We start from the raw sequence: 17344 nt of genomic DNA on the forward strand, positions 1-17344 counted from the left end.
TGAAATTTGAATTGAAATTTAACCTCTGCAGGCAAGTGCAGCCACTTCAGTGAAGTTTTTTGCTTCTGGTCTCAGCAGAACTTGATTGAAATCCAGGCTGGCCTCCACTTTTGATAGCACCTGCATGTCCTGTGGATATAAATCATGTAGTCAAAGTCTATAAATAGCTACCTATAAAAATCAGAAGAAAGAAAAACACCGTACCTTTACGTAGAGCTTCTTGCTTCCAGAATTTATCATATAAACTCCTATTTTTGGTTCCCCTGTAAAAAAGAAGAACAGACATAAAAATTGTACATTTACAGGAAACCATACTAAATATATGTATAAACTTATAGAGGACCTGATGTATGAACAAATCTACATTTCCTGCTATGGTAAGGTCTCACTTCCATTCTTTATATATCATTTAAGAGAACTTCTGCTTGCAGCAAAGTGATGGCAGAAATAGTCTATGTTAGAACTTTGACACACTTTAAGTTTTCAAAAACACAATATTGGTTTGCTGATAAACAGCAATCATAATAAAAACTATTAAACAGTAATTACACATCAATACAAATACTGTGTCGGCATCTGCAGCTGATTTATTTATTAAACTTTTATATTTTCTTTCATCTGAAAGTTTTCTTCATAACAGCAGTCAAATTTAACATTTAACATTATCTATATTAAGTTTTTAAAAGTAAAGATTCAGTAGAAATGGAAAAGCAGCCATGTGAGATTTCAAAGAGCTTCATTACCTCTGTTTTCAAAATGTAAACACTATACTACCCTTTGTTCTGATAGAGGTCCACCACAGAAAGTGGTCTAAATGATAAAACAAACTTTCTGTGGTCACTTCAGAAGAGGCTGAGGAAGCAGTGACACTGCACACACCACATTCCCACAGCTAATCTGCCTCCAGACATTGGGCCAGACAAGCCAAACAAACCCACCTATTGCAGCCGGTCCAGCAGCAGAGGCCACCAGCAGCACCAAAATGTGCTCAATGACGTAAGGCTTGAGCTTGTCCAGGTCAGCCGGCCGGTCACCATGCGCCGACAGATTAATCTGCAGACTGAGGCGCTCCTCACTCTGGAGGCAGGACCCCTGGGACGGGACAGGAAAAGCATACCAGTCACGCACCGAGCAGAAGAAGAGGCATGAAAACAATGAGGAGTACTTTGAGAATTAAGCAATTCAAATCTGCACATAAACTAAGGGAGATAAAACAAAATTAAGGGCAATTCAGATGTTTATTTCTTTTTTTGCCATGACAGACAGATACAGGCTATACTGACAGGCAGAAACAAGCTGGCAGAAACCTACTACTACTCCCCACCCTGTGACTAACCCCTTTAGTGAAGCTGCCAAATCAGTACTGGGAGAGTGCAAATCTCTCTACAAACCGGGGCATGTCTCAGAGGGTGAATCAGCACTTGGCGACCTGCAGACAGATGCCCTGGCTTGGTGCCACGGGGGCTCAAGGATGCAATAGCAAAACTAATCCCTTGAAACCAAGGCTACTGCTAACTTCCTGCAAATCTCATTTAATGTGTGAGCAGCATTGACACTGACCAAAGGCCAGTTCTCGATTTTGTTAGCGAAGTCTTAAAAAGTAGCAGGTGTTGATCTTGGATACGAGCCGAAGGTCACAGCCGGCACACTCGTGCAACAGGACGTAAGGATGATTTCAGGATGGAGAGTTATGACGATATAGTTAGGGATGTCTGTGTATTGCACCACATGAGCACTGGGAGCCACATGTCAATTATGGTCTCTTGAGAAAGCAATTAAAAGTCTGGCAAGAGATCTCACCCTCCTCAGGGGTTCTGGAGGAAAACAGGCGCTCAGATGATGAGGCCGGCTGTCTGTCTGAGCAGAAGACCAGCTAGTCTAAAACTTAGAGTTGGAGTGTCGAAGCGCATAACAAAAGACTCGATCAATTTAAAATAGTTTTTTCTCGAAAAACCCAATACCCTCCCTACTCATGCTCTGACTGTATGCAAATTCAAGAATGTTCTATGAACAAGTGTAATTCAGGGAAATCACTAAAATTCATGTTGTTGGGTATCATAAAATACTTCACTTCTGTGCATCTCTTTGAATCAAACAACCACATTTAAGTTTTGAATTATTCAGAACTGATTCAGATCAGAGCTGACCGCAACAGCTGATGAAATTTTAAGTTAAATCAAAATAATAAATTGACGATGTGAATATATTATATCAACTACTTCCCCCTGCAGTCAAAACTGTCTTGGATGTTTGATCTTATAACTATGTAGAATCATGTTTGTGCATGTTTCATGTTTGTTTGACACGTTTTTTTTTTTTTACTTTTACCTGCTGAAGGTGCTCGACTTCAATATTAGTTTAAGAAAATGATTTTGTTGTGACCCTGACTACACTTTGTTGTCAAGTGTGGAAACTTGAAACTCTGAGTGCAAACACTGAAAATTGATTTTACAGTAAAGCAGCTTATGTTCAGCAGTCAAACATTTCAAATGATTTGAATTTTTTTTTTTTCCCCATTTTTGTTGAATACACAAATGTTTGGCCCAAGCAGAGCACTCTGCTCTGTCTTAGAACATTTCCAGAGAGGATCTTCAAGTAAATATCAGATAAATAAGTACCTGAGGATTGTTTAACAAACTCTTCGGTAAGCTGCACTCCAGGAGTAGACCCAGTATAGTGATGTTGGAGGCATCTTCCTGCATGGAAGAAACATGACAGGCCATGTAAGAATATATAGAAACACAAGTGAGAGTTTGTGTCTTTTATATGCACAATACATAGATCATTTGAGTGATTATGGCTTCAACAATGCCACTCTTGACTGAACTCTAGTGGTGCTGTCCATGCACTGCACATGACATTCAGTATTGTGTGGCCTCGGCTTTATGGAACAAACTGAGGCAGAAATACAAAGAAATTCAACTTGATTATGAACCTTATGAAGTAATGGGTAGTGGGTATGGGTAGAAAATGTTTGTTAACCATATGTTGAAACACGGGGAGTCAGCATTTAACCCAAGCAGCAGTCTGAGTGATTACGAGAGCTAAAGTCTCGCTGCACTTGGCCAGGCTGACATTTTGCAACTACCACTCCACTTCCTGTTGTGGGGGCGAGAACTCCTTTCAGATAGCTTCTCACACACTTGCTTCTAAAAGCGTACACTAATTTGTCATTGGTTTTTAGTCTCTGCATGGCTTTAAGACATGTACACATGAACAATTGTGCAAAGCATGTGTCATTTTACATTGAGTGTTTGTGGTTAAACTCTGAAAGCAAACATTTTCATTTCATGCAAGAAAAAAAAAAGACTGATTGGTGATCCTTCAGGCTGAGCTGACTGCACACACATTCATGATTAGAATAATTTCTTGACAGCAAAAGCTTGTCAGTGTGTATAGTCTGTATGCAGCCATCTGTTTATCAGGGCTGGCAGGAAAAAGGGGAAATCAGCTGTTTCCAATGATGAGCTCTGACTCACTACTATGCAAGGCTTGCACAAACACACACTGACAATTAAAACACAAACCTGAGTTTGGGTCAGCTTAATGCTCTGGATGTGAGGGAATATTAGCAGACTGTCCTTTCTTTGGACAGACTTTAATGAACCCCGGTGAACTCCCACACCAAAAACCTGGAAAAGGAACAGTTCACATTTAATAAAAGGATTCAAAACACACTATGCACATTATATTAAGAGCAGGCAGTGAACAACCTAACAAAGAAGTAGTGTCATTTTATGGGACTAAACTGAACCTCTGCAGCTGTGTGCAACATGGAAGTTGATGTTTTGTGAGCATGAATAAAGAAAGAAGTTATAGCACCACAAAGGATGTAGCATTTTCCACGAATATTTACACTGTTGCATAAATAAAGGACGCAGTTTACAGAGGACTTCTAAATGCAACAACGAAATAGAGTTATTACCAGCTAAAGACTAAATATAGCCAATGAAGGTTCTGAATCTATGAATGGGCAAAAAACAACACGTATAAAAAAAAAAAAAACTCCACCAGTATGAAGTCAAACTGTGTTTGGCCCAGTAATATAGAAAAAAGCACACTGTACCACTAGCCTATAATAACATGGTGACAAAATGACCTTTATTCAAGATATTAACAGGTCCTGCATTTGAGCTGCCTATAATATACACAGTAGACATTACGACATAAAACAAATGCAAACTATTCAGTTATCAGTTAATCTTCGCACAGTCATTTGCATGTGTCCCGAAATAGTACTAAGCACAAAGCATATATTTTTTAGCTATAACAAAAAAAAAAGGTTTATGGCAGCATTTTTTCCAATGACTGACACTGTACAAACAGCGAGCGTATGAAAAGTTTGTTTCTACATCAAAGATTTGTGTTGTCGGGCTAAGAAAAAAAAAACACAAGTGAAGGACATTCTCTTGAAAAACATTTGCATGTCTTTGAAGCATGTGTGGGGAGTGGCACTGTTGCGTGTGAGTCCAAGCTTCTGCGTGTTTGGGCATGTTTGTTTGACATTAATAAGCTACATGTGAGAAACGCTGTGCTGCAGGTTTAGTGTGACAAAGGGAAAATTCACAAGTACAACATAAGAGACATTTCTATTGCAGAAAGCATTTAAAGCATTTAAAACTTAAAGGCATAATTAAAGCCTGGAGTGGCAGAACAACAGTGTGGAGCATGTGAAGATGTGCACATTTCCAGATTAGAATCTAATATGATAGCAACAAAGTGAACATACATGTACTAAGGTAAAGCAGACATTTACGATGTGATAATAAAAGCTGGGAGAACAAAAGCACCAGTTGTGTGAAACTAGGGTGTTTTTTAGTGAATAAATAGATTTTCACTGGTCAAAGCAACAACATTCTAGCCTAGTGTCTACTAGTTTCTGTCAGCTATCTGTGACACTTTTTACATACAGGTCCTGATCAAGACAGTTAATTTAAAATAAGTCCAACATTATTTTCTATTAGCGTAAACAATGAGCAATGTTTATGAGCATGTGCATGTGGGATAAAGAGTAAAAACATGACTGATGCCAGCTATAACTGAGCAGCAGTCCGATCTGTTGCTATTTCGGATCACAATGTTTGAAAGAAAAACAAAGTCTCATATGAGTAAAGTTTGATTTGTAAACTCTACAGAGACATTGTGTTAACAAAACCAACATGTGAGCATCTTTCACTCTACGATCTGGAGAATAAAGGAAAAGAAGGGCCACTTGCAGAATTATCCCAACATAACGTGATCTCAGACTATACATCAGGAGGTGTATTAATGGAACTGACCTGGTATGACAGGAGCCCATGGGCCGATGTGTTTATAAATAATGTGTTTTCTACATTGCCCTCCTCAGACGGGAGGAAAATTAGTTTAAAAGATGCCTTCCCTCTGGGTGGGATCACCTAAAACAGAGAAGACACATGAAGTTATTTCTACAAAGACACACAACTGAGAACAGAATCAATACTTAACATCGCTACTTGTGAATTTCTTGTGAAGCTGAAGACAAACTTACTCTTCTGTGAAAGAAAGGTATGTAAAAATGCCTGCTGGATGTAAACATTGACAGCAGTGTCACAGGAACTTCCTGGCTGGGGTTGTGTATATATATGGTTTCAGCTCTTGCCAGCCCCAGCGGCCTGTGAAGAAAAAAACAGGACAGCGTCATAAATAAGAAGCTCTCAACGACACCTTTACACATGGAGCACCGCGGCCAGCTGAGAAATTTGGTGCCCAAATTATCTCTGAGTTCGCTTATTCATGAGACCTCCAAGGAGCCTCTATTAGGTTAGATCCTTCTGCTGCTCATTAGGACTCGAGTGTTTGTGGTTGTTGGTGTCAATTTAAGAATTTCTAAAAAACAAGAATATTGTATTCTTCTTCTTATACTGAGCATTTAAAACGTATATGAGCAAAACTTGGAAACAGGTTCACTTATGTTCATTTGTATTTATGTAAAGGGTTAGATGAAACTTTAATCCACAACGTGTCAGTGTTTACAAGTTAGTGATCAGCATGGTAATTGAGTTAGTGGAATAAGTCATGGGAGTCATTGAATAACTAATGTTTTGCATTCCGTCAATATGAGAAGTTATGAGTAGATAAAAAAAAAAAAGAAGCTGTTTGCCTCTTTGTCAACAGATGATAACAAGTATGAGCTCATCATGTTTAATCTATGAAGGGCCCCAGCGTCAGAAGTTAAACCGCATATACAAATAAGGACATGAGGAAGCCTATGAAAGGCTATGGGTTGCATCAGCATTAGCTCTGCAGGTTTGGCCCTTTCTGCTATGAACTAATATAATGGAATGCTACCACTCAACATTTTGTGCATGATGACATCCTAAGGCTGCTAATTAATACGACTTATACCCCAGCCTTTCTAAAAGCTACTCAAGTTAATCAAACTGATCATTTATTTATATTTCCAGTTTAATTAAAAAACAAATCTGACCATGTATTCTCACATAACAAGGCCATTTAACGATATTTATGGGTTTAACATGTCCATGCTTTAATATTTTGTCAAACAAATGATGACAAATTTAATTAAAGGTAAAATAAATGAACTCTAACACACAGCTACAGACTGCAGATAATGTTATTCTTCAGGCAGTAGTTGGACTGCTGCACTGCACCTGAAATATACAATCCACAAAACATGCAGACCATTTTGAAGGTAACTGGGATTTTTATGTGGATATGTGGTGAACACTACACTGAATGAATGAACCACCTACACAGTGAGACTAGAGCCTGAAAATGCTTCACGGACGCTGCTGTCACAACACAAAATTGGCAGCGCTGCAGCAGGAATTATTTTTGGAATGTAACAACAAACTACTCGAGTCCTTTTAGAAGAGCAGATCCACAGCAGGTCTGACAATACATTGTTGACTAAGTGCCTGCATGCATTAGTCTTTGCAACGCAATTCAGTACACATATTTGGCGAGCAGATATATACTTAAGGATAATAGCTTTTTAACACGTCAGTCAAGTGTCTTCCTTGCTATGGGTTTTTGTATCTTAGAAGACTTGTGGCTCTGCAGATTAACCTATACCCACACAGTCTTCCTTCTTAATTTGGCTGATGCTAAGAAGACAACCGCAAGATAGGGGTCAACAGTCAGTGTTGTGCTTTAACAGAGGTGGACACACCAAGCAGCAAGTGTAATCTGGTTGAGGAGAAACCTTGATGTAATTAGTGCGGGGTCAATGGTGATGCAGACAAAACGCTAAACAGCAGCAGTTTGTTCAGCACGTAATGGCTGTGAGTCAGTTTGTAGATCTATGTAAAGTTATTCACAATATGGGCACTGTGGAATATAATTATATTGCATGAAGGTACAGAGATAATACCTGAACTGTATCATAGGTGGAAATGAAGTCTAAACTTCAGCTTAATTTCATTACTTTATTTTTTGAATACCAAAATAAGTCACTCTTTAGGATATAGGAGTGTCACCTTTCTATCCATTCTACCAAGTATCATACTATGCTCTTCGCCATTTTCGTTTGAGATGTTAATTCAAGCCTCAACTGAAACATGTTTCACTTCCTGTTTGTCTGAGAGTTCGACTTCACTTTCATTTTTAAGCAAAAAAAAACACGTGCTCGACAGAATTTCGGCGTCTAATTTAAGAGTTTTCTGCTTTTTCTTTCCAGTGATGAACCTGGTGTGCAGTGTTTTTTTGGAATAATATCACATTGTGTTTTGCCTAATAAGCACAAACGTATTTCTGCACATGGGCAAACAGGATCCTCTTAACCACATCAAAATGCAGTCTGCTGCCGATATGGGCTGTAAAATCATCAGTAAGCTCCACAGAGCCAGAAAGCCAAGAACGCTTGAACACAAACAAAGTACTGAGTCTGGTAATTTGCTGTTCAGTCTAATTAACGGTCCTTTCATACAGGTTTCAGTCACATCAGCTGAATCATTGCACGTCTTTTAACATCTATTCAACAATCCTATGTCTGTGTCACTGATTTTGCCAAAGCGCTTTTCAACTCTAATTTTCTTTAGTCACATTCAGGATGACGTACTAGTTGTTATTTCTGGTGTATCTGAACAGACTGGAAACCACAAGCTGTTGTGTGAGACTTTGGCCTCACATTACTGTTCTGACCTCTACAAATTTCCTGAAGAAATATTTCAGTGTCCAAATATTTATCCAATACTATTAAACTTTCTGGATTCCAAACACATGATATAAATGCTACAAAATAGATACAGCTTGTGAATGTTTGCTTTGAACGGGAGCAATGCTGACCGCTGTCCAAATACAACATTACATCTGATATTCTGGCCGTTTTGGGACTATAAAGTACTTATCCCTTCTGGCTGGGTCAACCCTCTGCAGTATGTGTCTGGATGCTGGGAACGGGAGCTTAGTGCCATACTTGGATATCCTGTCTGTTCTTTATGGTTGAAAGGCCCCTTGCTTTATGAAATCTTCCCTTTCTGTAGCATTCATCACGGTGACAGGTCACCAGCTATGACACCACTGTCTTATATTACCTCAGGTCAAAATGAACCTATGGAAATTTCCAAAGAATGTGAGATGGTGAAATGAAGTACACTTTGTAACTGCATGTGTAATAAAGGGTTTCATCATTTTCGAAATGAACAACATCCATTCTTGTTAGGACACGTCAAATCAAACTGGGAAGTGAGAGCAGTACTTACTGCGTCCCAAACTCCAACGCTGGGGGCTGAAAATGCAACGGCCTCCCATTCTCCCGTGTATATGGAGAGGAACTGGTGGAGAGAAGAAAATCACAAGAGAAAAAACAAAAAAAACATGTGAGACCAAAGCACAGTACATAAATTTCATAAATTACATTTCAACACAAGAAGAAACACATCTATTTTAGTATGTTTCTTATGTATCTAACACCTTGAGACAGCAGAACATGTGACAGGATGACGTTTAATTGAAAACCATTACTGCACCAGGCTTCTCCACAAACCACTTATTTTCCTACCTAACAAAGGGACCAGCATCACGCCAGCACAGAAATTAGATCACAATGACACAAAGAGAGCGGAAGCAAGGACTAAAGGTCATAGATCACAATTTAAATAAAGCCTGCACATGACAATGATCTCACACTCCACTAAAGAGTGCAACTAGAAAACACATGGCTTAAAAAGGGTGTGGGATTTAGTGTAGCTGCTGATTGCAATCCCTTTGTCTCATCCTCTCCTTGGAGGAGAAACTTTGGTGGCTGCGAACCTGACAAGAAATGTCAAAGGTGGTTCAAAATGTCCGACTCTGTGGAAGATGGTGGAGGCATCTGTAGATATAAAACGCCCATATTAAAAAAGCAACTAAAAAATCTTTTCATGTGATTACACACTAATGAAAACATGTATGCATATTATATTCAATTCCTGCCATATTCTATGAATGAAATCCCATAAATCGTACACACTGGAGCTTTAATTGTGTTTGATTATAGTTCATATGATAAAATATTGACTTCTATCAAACCAAGAACCACAAAAATACAACATTACAAAGTTCTCCATGTAATTAGGGTATTTTAGAAGTTGCACACTTCCTAAACTTTGTGTGGTTGTAAAGGTCACACTCATAACTTGTATGAAAGCTAGGACTTCTTTTTAAAAAGGCCAACAGCCAGAAAAGCAAACATTTACAGAGTTAAAACATATGTAAATAAGGCAGGAAATGTATAATGCTCACAAGTACAAGTACAGTACAGGTACCACTGACTCTACTTGCAACAGCAAATCAATTAAACCTCACACACTGTATGGTGTAAAGAGTGATGCGTGAAGTGTTCTATAGAAAAGCCCTGCTATTTTTAAAACTGTTATTTTTATCACCTGATTGTACTTATCCCTCAACAGACCCATATCAATATCACATAAAGACTTCCCACTATAGACCAACGCAGCAGGTGTATATAGAATATATGTGGCTTTGCACAGCATGTAAGCGATGTTTGAATACAAGCAACCACAAGTCACGGTTAAAACAGGAAACTCTTTTCTCCTACTGAAGGTGCGTGTGACATCCTGTGTTAATGAGCTCTGGGAATAGGCGTCTTGAAGCGGGGAAACAGCAGCTGATTTGGGGTTGTGCATATATATATATATGTGTATATATAAAAACAAAAACACACTGAACCCGGTTGACAGACAACACTTACACAGCTGTTGACCTATAGGAGCATGCAATGTGTAATGTGTTAGGACTGAAGGTTGAGGCGGCATCTTATAGGAAGTCACTTTCTTTTCTGTATGTTTTTGTGACTGCTGCACTGGATTCAAGAGTCTTTTGTGCTTTTTAACTCACCAAGACCTCATCTTGAAATAATTCAAATTGCTTCTTGTCCATTCTAACCCTAACTAAAAAAATTAGCAAAATAACTACCATTTAATTTTTGGTTGATCAACTAATTAATTAATCAACTGATCTTCTCTTTTTTTAATGCAGCGCACCAACCAGCATTGACACACAACTAGCCTGAAGCTGTTGTTGCCATTTTTGGCATTTATTAAAAGGCTGAACTGTGTAAATAATTGCAAACCGCATGAATATACAATAAACAGATGGACAGACTGACATATCAACCGGCACTGTTGTTGGCCTCTGCTTCTAGCAGCACAATAAAAATAACCAGAGGACATAGAACATAAGTGAACAGACAGGAAGCTGAGAAAATACCACTAGCACCAACCCATTGCTGGCAGCAAAGATGGTGTAAGGACTTTGAACGAGGACAGTCAAATTCAGTTTCAACACACCTTTAACATCGCATTCAGACTTTGAAGTGATCAGGACTCCTGTCAGTATTACATTTAAAAGCAGGTTCTGATCACAGCTGTTTGGGTCCAATATTATAGAAAGTGGTGTTTGCATTAGTATCGTGGTTATGTAGTGTGTGACATGGGAGGTAACTGACCACCGCTTGGTGTTGCAGGACTACAGCTGCCAGTAGTCAGAGCTAACCAAGCTTATCTGTTATGAGCAGCTGCTATCAGACTCTCTGTGCTGGACACACAGAGTCTGGAGCTTTGACAGTCACTCGAAGCCTATTCAAGGCCACTTGTAAAAATGTCTGTGTGGTAGCAGTCTTGTATTGTTAACTGAGAGCTAATGGCTCAGCGAGGCAGAGCTAATATGAGCAGCTGCTATCAGACTCTCTGTGCTGGGCACGCTGAGTCTGCTGGAGTTTTGACAGAAGCAGTTTGTAAAAGTTTCTGTGTGGTAAATGTCTTGTAACATTAGCTAAACGATCAGCTCAGAGGGGCTATGTTTCCAGTGTTGTCTGTCCAGGAGTGTCAGTCTATGTAGCTGGCCACAGTCTGTAGAGTCAGGACACATTAGGTTTATAGGATGGGATGGGGAATTGGGGGTGTTTGGTGACAAAAGCTGCCTCCAGGTCAGCCAACAGAAATTCAATTGCAATAGATGTGTTTCAGCCAGCAGAAAGATAGAGGTCACTGTGCAAATTAATGACTCAATATGTAGGGTTCAAATCCTTTGCACTAAACTGTCATCAACAACACTAATACCTAAACATATATTGGTTTTCATCTGAAAAAAAGTGGCCTGAGGGTTGAGTAACTTTAAAATGTAAACACAAAATGTGTGTGTGGTAATTTAGTGACACAAAATGTACAATGTGCAGGCTTAGTCTTGCATGTTTGCACAGTTTCAAAACACGGTGACGGTTAGCAATAAAGAATTTCTTAAGAAATACAAAGCTCGCCCTAAGGCATCTCTCTTCGCAACAAGCTTTATTAAGTCTTCATTCTTCTTGATGTTAACACTTTCCTGATTGTTCATCATCAAACCAGCTCTGCCTTTGTTTATTATCCAAAAGTGTATTGCTATAAAGTCAGTTTTTAATTAACTACTCAGGTTTTTTCCATTCATCTCTGCAGTGCAGATTATCAATCACATTTCTTCCTTCTGGTCACTTTGAAATCTGCCCGTCTGCAAACAAACGTACAAGTTGTCTGGAGCTAGGCACCTGAGAATTTATGTTTGTGTTGCAATCTTTCATTTGCAATTGCGATGATGTCATAAATAACTAAACTTTATTATTGTTATGTGGTGAGATAGTATCACTATAAATGATTGCTGACACATTCTCACGCTGCTGGGACTTGTCTCATAAAGCGACTCTCAATAAGTGGAAGAAAGCAGCAGTGGGATTTGCACGAGTCTGAAACAATTAATCTGTTTATGGATCGAGTGAAAACGCCATGACTCCACTGTCAAACTGCTTTAACATCTCACTTTAAAAGAGGAACTGGGAACTGTTTACCACTAAAAATAATTATTTATGACAGTTTGCCTTTGGTGAAAAACTTAAAAAATATTAAGTAAGATGCGCGCTGAAGTAGCCTGCCCCCTGTAAGGATTAGTGAATTTAGTTTTATGTCCAAAGCAGTCTTTTAAATATGTTATAGAGAGAATAAGAAATAAAAGGCAGTGCTGTGTATATACTTCAAATGAGGAACAAGCATACAGGACATGGAAAAGTACAGTATGTAATGAATGCAAATGTTAGGAAATGGTCTGAGTGGATAGTTTCCTCTTAAGGCAGCAATCTGATGTGCCATCTTACTTATAATATCTGTAGTGGTTCTCCACCCTTTTCCCCTAAAAACAAACATTTCTACACATAATAGCCTGTTTGTAGAAATTACATTAAAGACACAGCTTGGTAAGAGCACGAGTAGGGCTGCACAAAAAAATAAAAATCATACTATGATTATTTTGACAGATATCACGATTGTCACACATTTGATCAGCTTTTTTTAAATGTTGACATATGATGATTTTGATAATATTTTGATTAAGTGTGCAGCTTTAGACAGTGATCTGACACTGATCTGATCTGATCTGTCAGTTTGCAGAAAGGGGCGTTGTAAAGACAAGTATCATCTATTTTGTGTTTAAAAATCAGAGTGTTTCTAATCTAGTGGTGGTTACAAAATATTAAAAAGTTAGATGCATCAAGCACAGTTACTCATGTACCAATCTGTAAACTACCACTGGTGAAGAAATAGTAGCAACTAGTGGTGACATAGGTCTCAGAGAAGAGTCATTTTTGCCCAAAATAGCATCAGGTGTTTTACATCGAGTTCCACATACAGAGTCTTGCCACCTGTGCCAAAGCTCGCCTGACCTCGATCACTTTCCGAGCAGCGGCTCAGCGTGTGTAGTCAGTTGTAAAGAAGGCAAAGACGAAAAAAAGGGGTCGATGCTGAGACAACAGGAAAAAAAAAAAAAGAGCACTGACAAGACTGGCAACCCCCTAGCAACTCTTTATCTTCCTTCCGCCCTAGACAATCAATCTTGTGTCGTGCTGCAACGAGCATCAAGATAAGGAATTTGAAAAAAAACAACAACAGGAGGATCTGCTCGGTTGACATATAGAAAAACAACAGTTTACTTCAGGCTACACCAAATAGGCATAAATATCCGTAATGGGTGAAAGTCGCTTGCAACACACAACAATGTGCACACCAAGAAATTAACTGCACTGCAAGACTGCAATTTCCCTTTGCAGCTACCGATGTCATGATGATAGAAGTGAAATGGGCAATGAAACAGGTAATGGAAAACTGCAACTTGGTAGAATAGACATGGCAGGAAGTGTAAAAATATGCACCCCAACCTTTGAAAGAAATTTCAGTGTAAGCATAACCTGACTATCACAGGATAGATCACACCAGCGCTTGTTTTTATTTGAATGCTTGAGAGGGATGTACTTCCACTTTTTGACGACGTGCAGCTCTTATGCTCTGCTTAGCCCTGTTAAGGCTGAATGCACTTACTGTTAAGTTGCTTTGGAGAAAAGCGGCTGCCAATTGAATGCAATGCAACATCAATCTTTTTAAAATAACCAAGGCGTCTACAGTCAGTCAGTGTACATCCCAGCCTGACCTCTTTACATGGTTTGTAATCCGAGATTGAGTCAGAGAGGCCACAAAGCGACCCAGACGCATTCAACAGACGCAAAACAATCAAATCTCTTCATTTCCTTTTCACTGCGGGCTAGCAGCTTGTGAGATGTGAGCACAATAGCAGGTGATCGGTCAGTGTTTGCTGTCAAATTAGTCTTCATTGTTCAGGAACTTTGCATTTACTTGGAAAACCACTTACAGACAGACAGCAGACAGCTATTATAACCAATAGTTTCTGCCTTTCAGACACACCTACTCTTTCAACCGGTTACAGCCATTCATCCACCTGCTCGAGGACTAAACCAACACGCTGCTTCATGCTTGACTACCTGTGACATTACAATATTTCACTTTCTTTCTCGCTTCTGTGGAATCAACCCATAATAACAAATACAATGCTTCACCATAAAAGAACAATAAATAAGCTGGCAGTTCGAGTTTGACTTGTTCCCAGTGTGTCGTCTGCGCTTCTCTCTCGTCTCATCGTTTGTTAATTCATAACTTGTCCTACTGTATAGCTTCAAACTGTGTTAGTCAGAGCGGAAAAGCTGTGTGTGTGTGTGTGAGCGAGTGAGCGAGTGGGCGTGCATGAGGGGTCAAATGTGAAGGTGAAATGAGGTTATCTGCAGAAAAGAAGAAGCTTGAGACGATTGATATAGATCGTGCTGATTAAAACTGTAAAAAGTAATATTTAGGAAAGCACTGCCTAATTACATATGTTCATTAATGCAGGTGTAAAACTAGTTTTAATATTCAAAATCAAGATTCAGGCTTAAAAACATGCTGCACTCTCATTTGTGGTTAGTAGTGTAGTGTCTGGTTTCTATGCATTTCCTTAAGGGTGGAGGAGGGCGTTTATCTTGTCATATGTATTTGTAACTCAGTATTTACTCTGAATTCAACAGCTGCTGCCCTTAAGGAAAAACTCAACATGCGTACAGCCGAGCTGTAGACCAAGCGTTCTGTCTACCGCCACAGTACAAAAATAACAAGTTATGTTTGGCGCTATTTGATCCCCTGGATCGAACTCAAATAAAGTCAATGTTAGCAGTGACCTCAGCCATGCTCCAGGGGAGAGGTTAGGACCAGTGGAGAGTTTGGGTCAACTGGTGTTCACAGGTGTTTGTAGAAGGCAGGGGAACAATGAACAGTGAAATTAAAAGCACATGCCACAGCAATACTTGTGCCACACACACTGCAGTGAAGAGAAGGTTTAAATGAAGGGTATTATAAGAAATAAAAACCCAAGAGGAGAACTGAGACATTTTGACACAAGACTAGACTCGGAGAAAGCGATATCATTGACCTCTGTATCTGCAGCCTGCTTTGCTCTCTAGCCTGGAAGAGTGATGGCAGGTCTGCCAAGTACCTGATAACCCAGGCACGAGAGGCCTCACGGCCCACAGCTCTGGAGGTCTCCGGTTCAACCAGCACTACGAAGCCTGTCACCTCTCCTGACCTAAAAATAGCCATATTCCCACACTGTTTAGCAGCAGTTAGCTGCATGTAAACCCCACAAACTTTAAATCAAAACTGAAAGTTAAGTAGCACTCCAGCTCTTTCATATTCCATTGTTTGTCCATCATTATTTACTCTCTGGGGCGGCTCCTACATCCAGTTGTAGGAGCTGACATGTTTTTTTGCAAAGGCTGCATTAGCCAAACTCTCTGAACTTTCACACTTTCATCAGCAAAACTGTGTGACACTGTCATGTTGGGTTATATATCATCATGGCAATTAAATAACTCAGGAGGTAGGATGCCATTTAAGATCATGCAGAGCAATGCAAAAATCTTGCAGAGACAAGTCAAGCCAAACTGCACACGTCATTTGTGAGGAACATTTGAGTGTGGGGAACATACTTTGCCAGGTCATGTATATGACGGGCTGGGCTCTTTATATTACGCTGCCTCACTGGAAAGATAAACAAGAAGCAGAAGCAAGCGCACACACTAGGATATATGTGTGACTAAATATGTATTTAACCTCAATTAGAGGGATAAACAAGCCTGAAGATGTGTTCCCGAGCAAGCAATTACTAAATAACACCATTAATTGTTGATATTTTGCTGAAAACATTTCTGCAGGATCAGAAACAGCTGGGAAAGACAGACCTCCCCTCTGTTTTTCTTTCAAGGAGTTCTAAAATTAGTCAGGAATTCGGTTCTGGTTTGGCCTCTCTAACGCACGCCCCCAAACTCTGTGTCCGTCACACACACACCCTCACTCACCAATATAAACAACATAGCCTGCATACAGGGGAGGACTTTTAAAAAGCCTTTTTAGAAACCTTCAGTCCTATTACACTCAAACCACACCACATCGTTTGTGTGTGTGAATACAAAAACACGTCACCCCACATGTATTCTGCATATTAAATACTCCATTAACAGAGCTCTACTAAAATTTATAGTTTGTTGAATATGCTCACATCAAATTGAAGCCCTTTTTTTTTAATGTAGAGGTAGGCTTGTTTTTCCGTTGGGCTGTTCACAAACCAAACCCACGCCACAGCCCAGCTTTCCTCCTGTGTCTTACAGTATAATTCTAGTCTACACTACACAGGAGAAAACACTTCAGTCTGATGCAATCTGTGTGTTTGTTCGGGGGGTTGTTAGTAATTATGTGGCTTGGTGGAAAGTCTCAAACATATTCCCAAGTGGTACTCATGAGCAGGTGGAAACCTTTCATCAAACCTCATTCAGCTGTAAATGTTCTCCTAAAATTGCTGAATGTATGTGTGACTTTCTCTGACCAATGTTTGAACTAGCAAAGTAGGATGGTTTAAATGTCTGTCACACCTTCTCATCTGGGGTTTTTCTGACTGTCATGAGCGTGTAATACATTATAAATGTGCAACAACATACACACACACAAACAAGGGTTTCAGTTAGATGCTGTTCCCACAGAAGATAAACTTATGTGGGATAGAAAGCTTACCCATCTTCCAGCGGAAGACCATCTTTTCTTCGTTCCTTCTCCACCTGAGAATAAAAGCAAAAATACAGTTGATACAGAAACCCATTTACTCAACTGTGGCCAAGAAAGAACCATATCAGCAGGCTCTGTGGGATGTAAATCTACTGGTATGCCAAACAGCCTTCTGGCTTTTATGATAATTTTTTATAAACAAGGAGGTTTGATGCACATTGATGCGCCAACGACCCCTCACACTATACTACGCCATACATCTGTGTTTTATTTCTTGAAATGTCAAGAGGTTGTGTTTCGCATTAAATGTGATTTCACTGTAAATAAACGAGGAAATCCAGGCAGGAAACCTGAACGGCCTTGGGAAACTCAAACTGGCATTACATCTTTTACACCCTGACTCCGAGGGTTAGCGATTTCTGCCAGCGTTGGCAGAGCGTGCTGTGGCTCTTCGAACTAAACAA

At 39.6% G+C, this 17344-nt stretch overlaps 1 protein-coding gene across 3 annotated transcripts in view; it reads right to left on the minus strand.

Moving 5' to 3' along the window:
- Positions 1–17344, minus strand: part of tmem131l (transmembrane 131 like) — a 30317-nt gene that overhangs the window by 8815 nt on the left and 4158 nt on the right. For all 3 annotated transcript variants that reach the window (XM_019274919.2, XM_010750466.3, XM_010750467.3), the window contains exons 3-11: positions 16890–16933; positions 8685–8756; positions 5510–5633; positions 5280–5396; positions 3528–3632; positions 2619–2696; positions 939–1092; positions 205–263; positions 24–129 (exon numbers count right to left, since the gene is read on the minus strand). In XM_019274919.2, the coding sequence (XP_019130464.2) occupies positions 24–129; positions 205–263; positions 939–1092; positions 2619–2696; positions 3528–3632; positions 5280–5396; positions 5510–5633; positions 8685–8756; positions 16890–16933 (859 nt within the window). The remainder of the gene's footprint in view (positions 1–23; positions 130–204; positions 264–938; positions 1093–2618; positions 2697–3527; positions 3633–5279; positions 5397–5509; positions 5634–8684; positions 8757–16889; positions 16934–17344) is intronic.

This window comes from Larimichthys crocea, chromosome X (genome assembly GCF_000972845.2).
Source record: "Larimichthys crocea isolate SSNF chromosome X, L_crocea_2.0, whole genome shotgun sequence".
Lineage (NCBI taxonomy): Eukaryota > Metazoa > Chordata > Actinopteri > Sciaenidae > Larimichthys > Larimichthys crocea.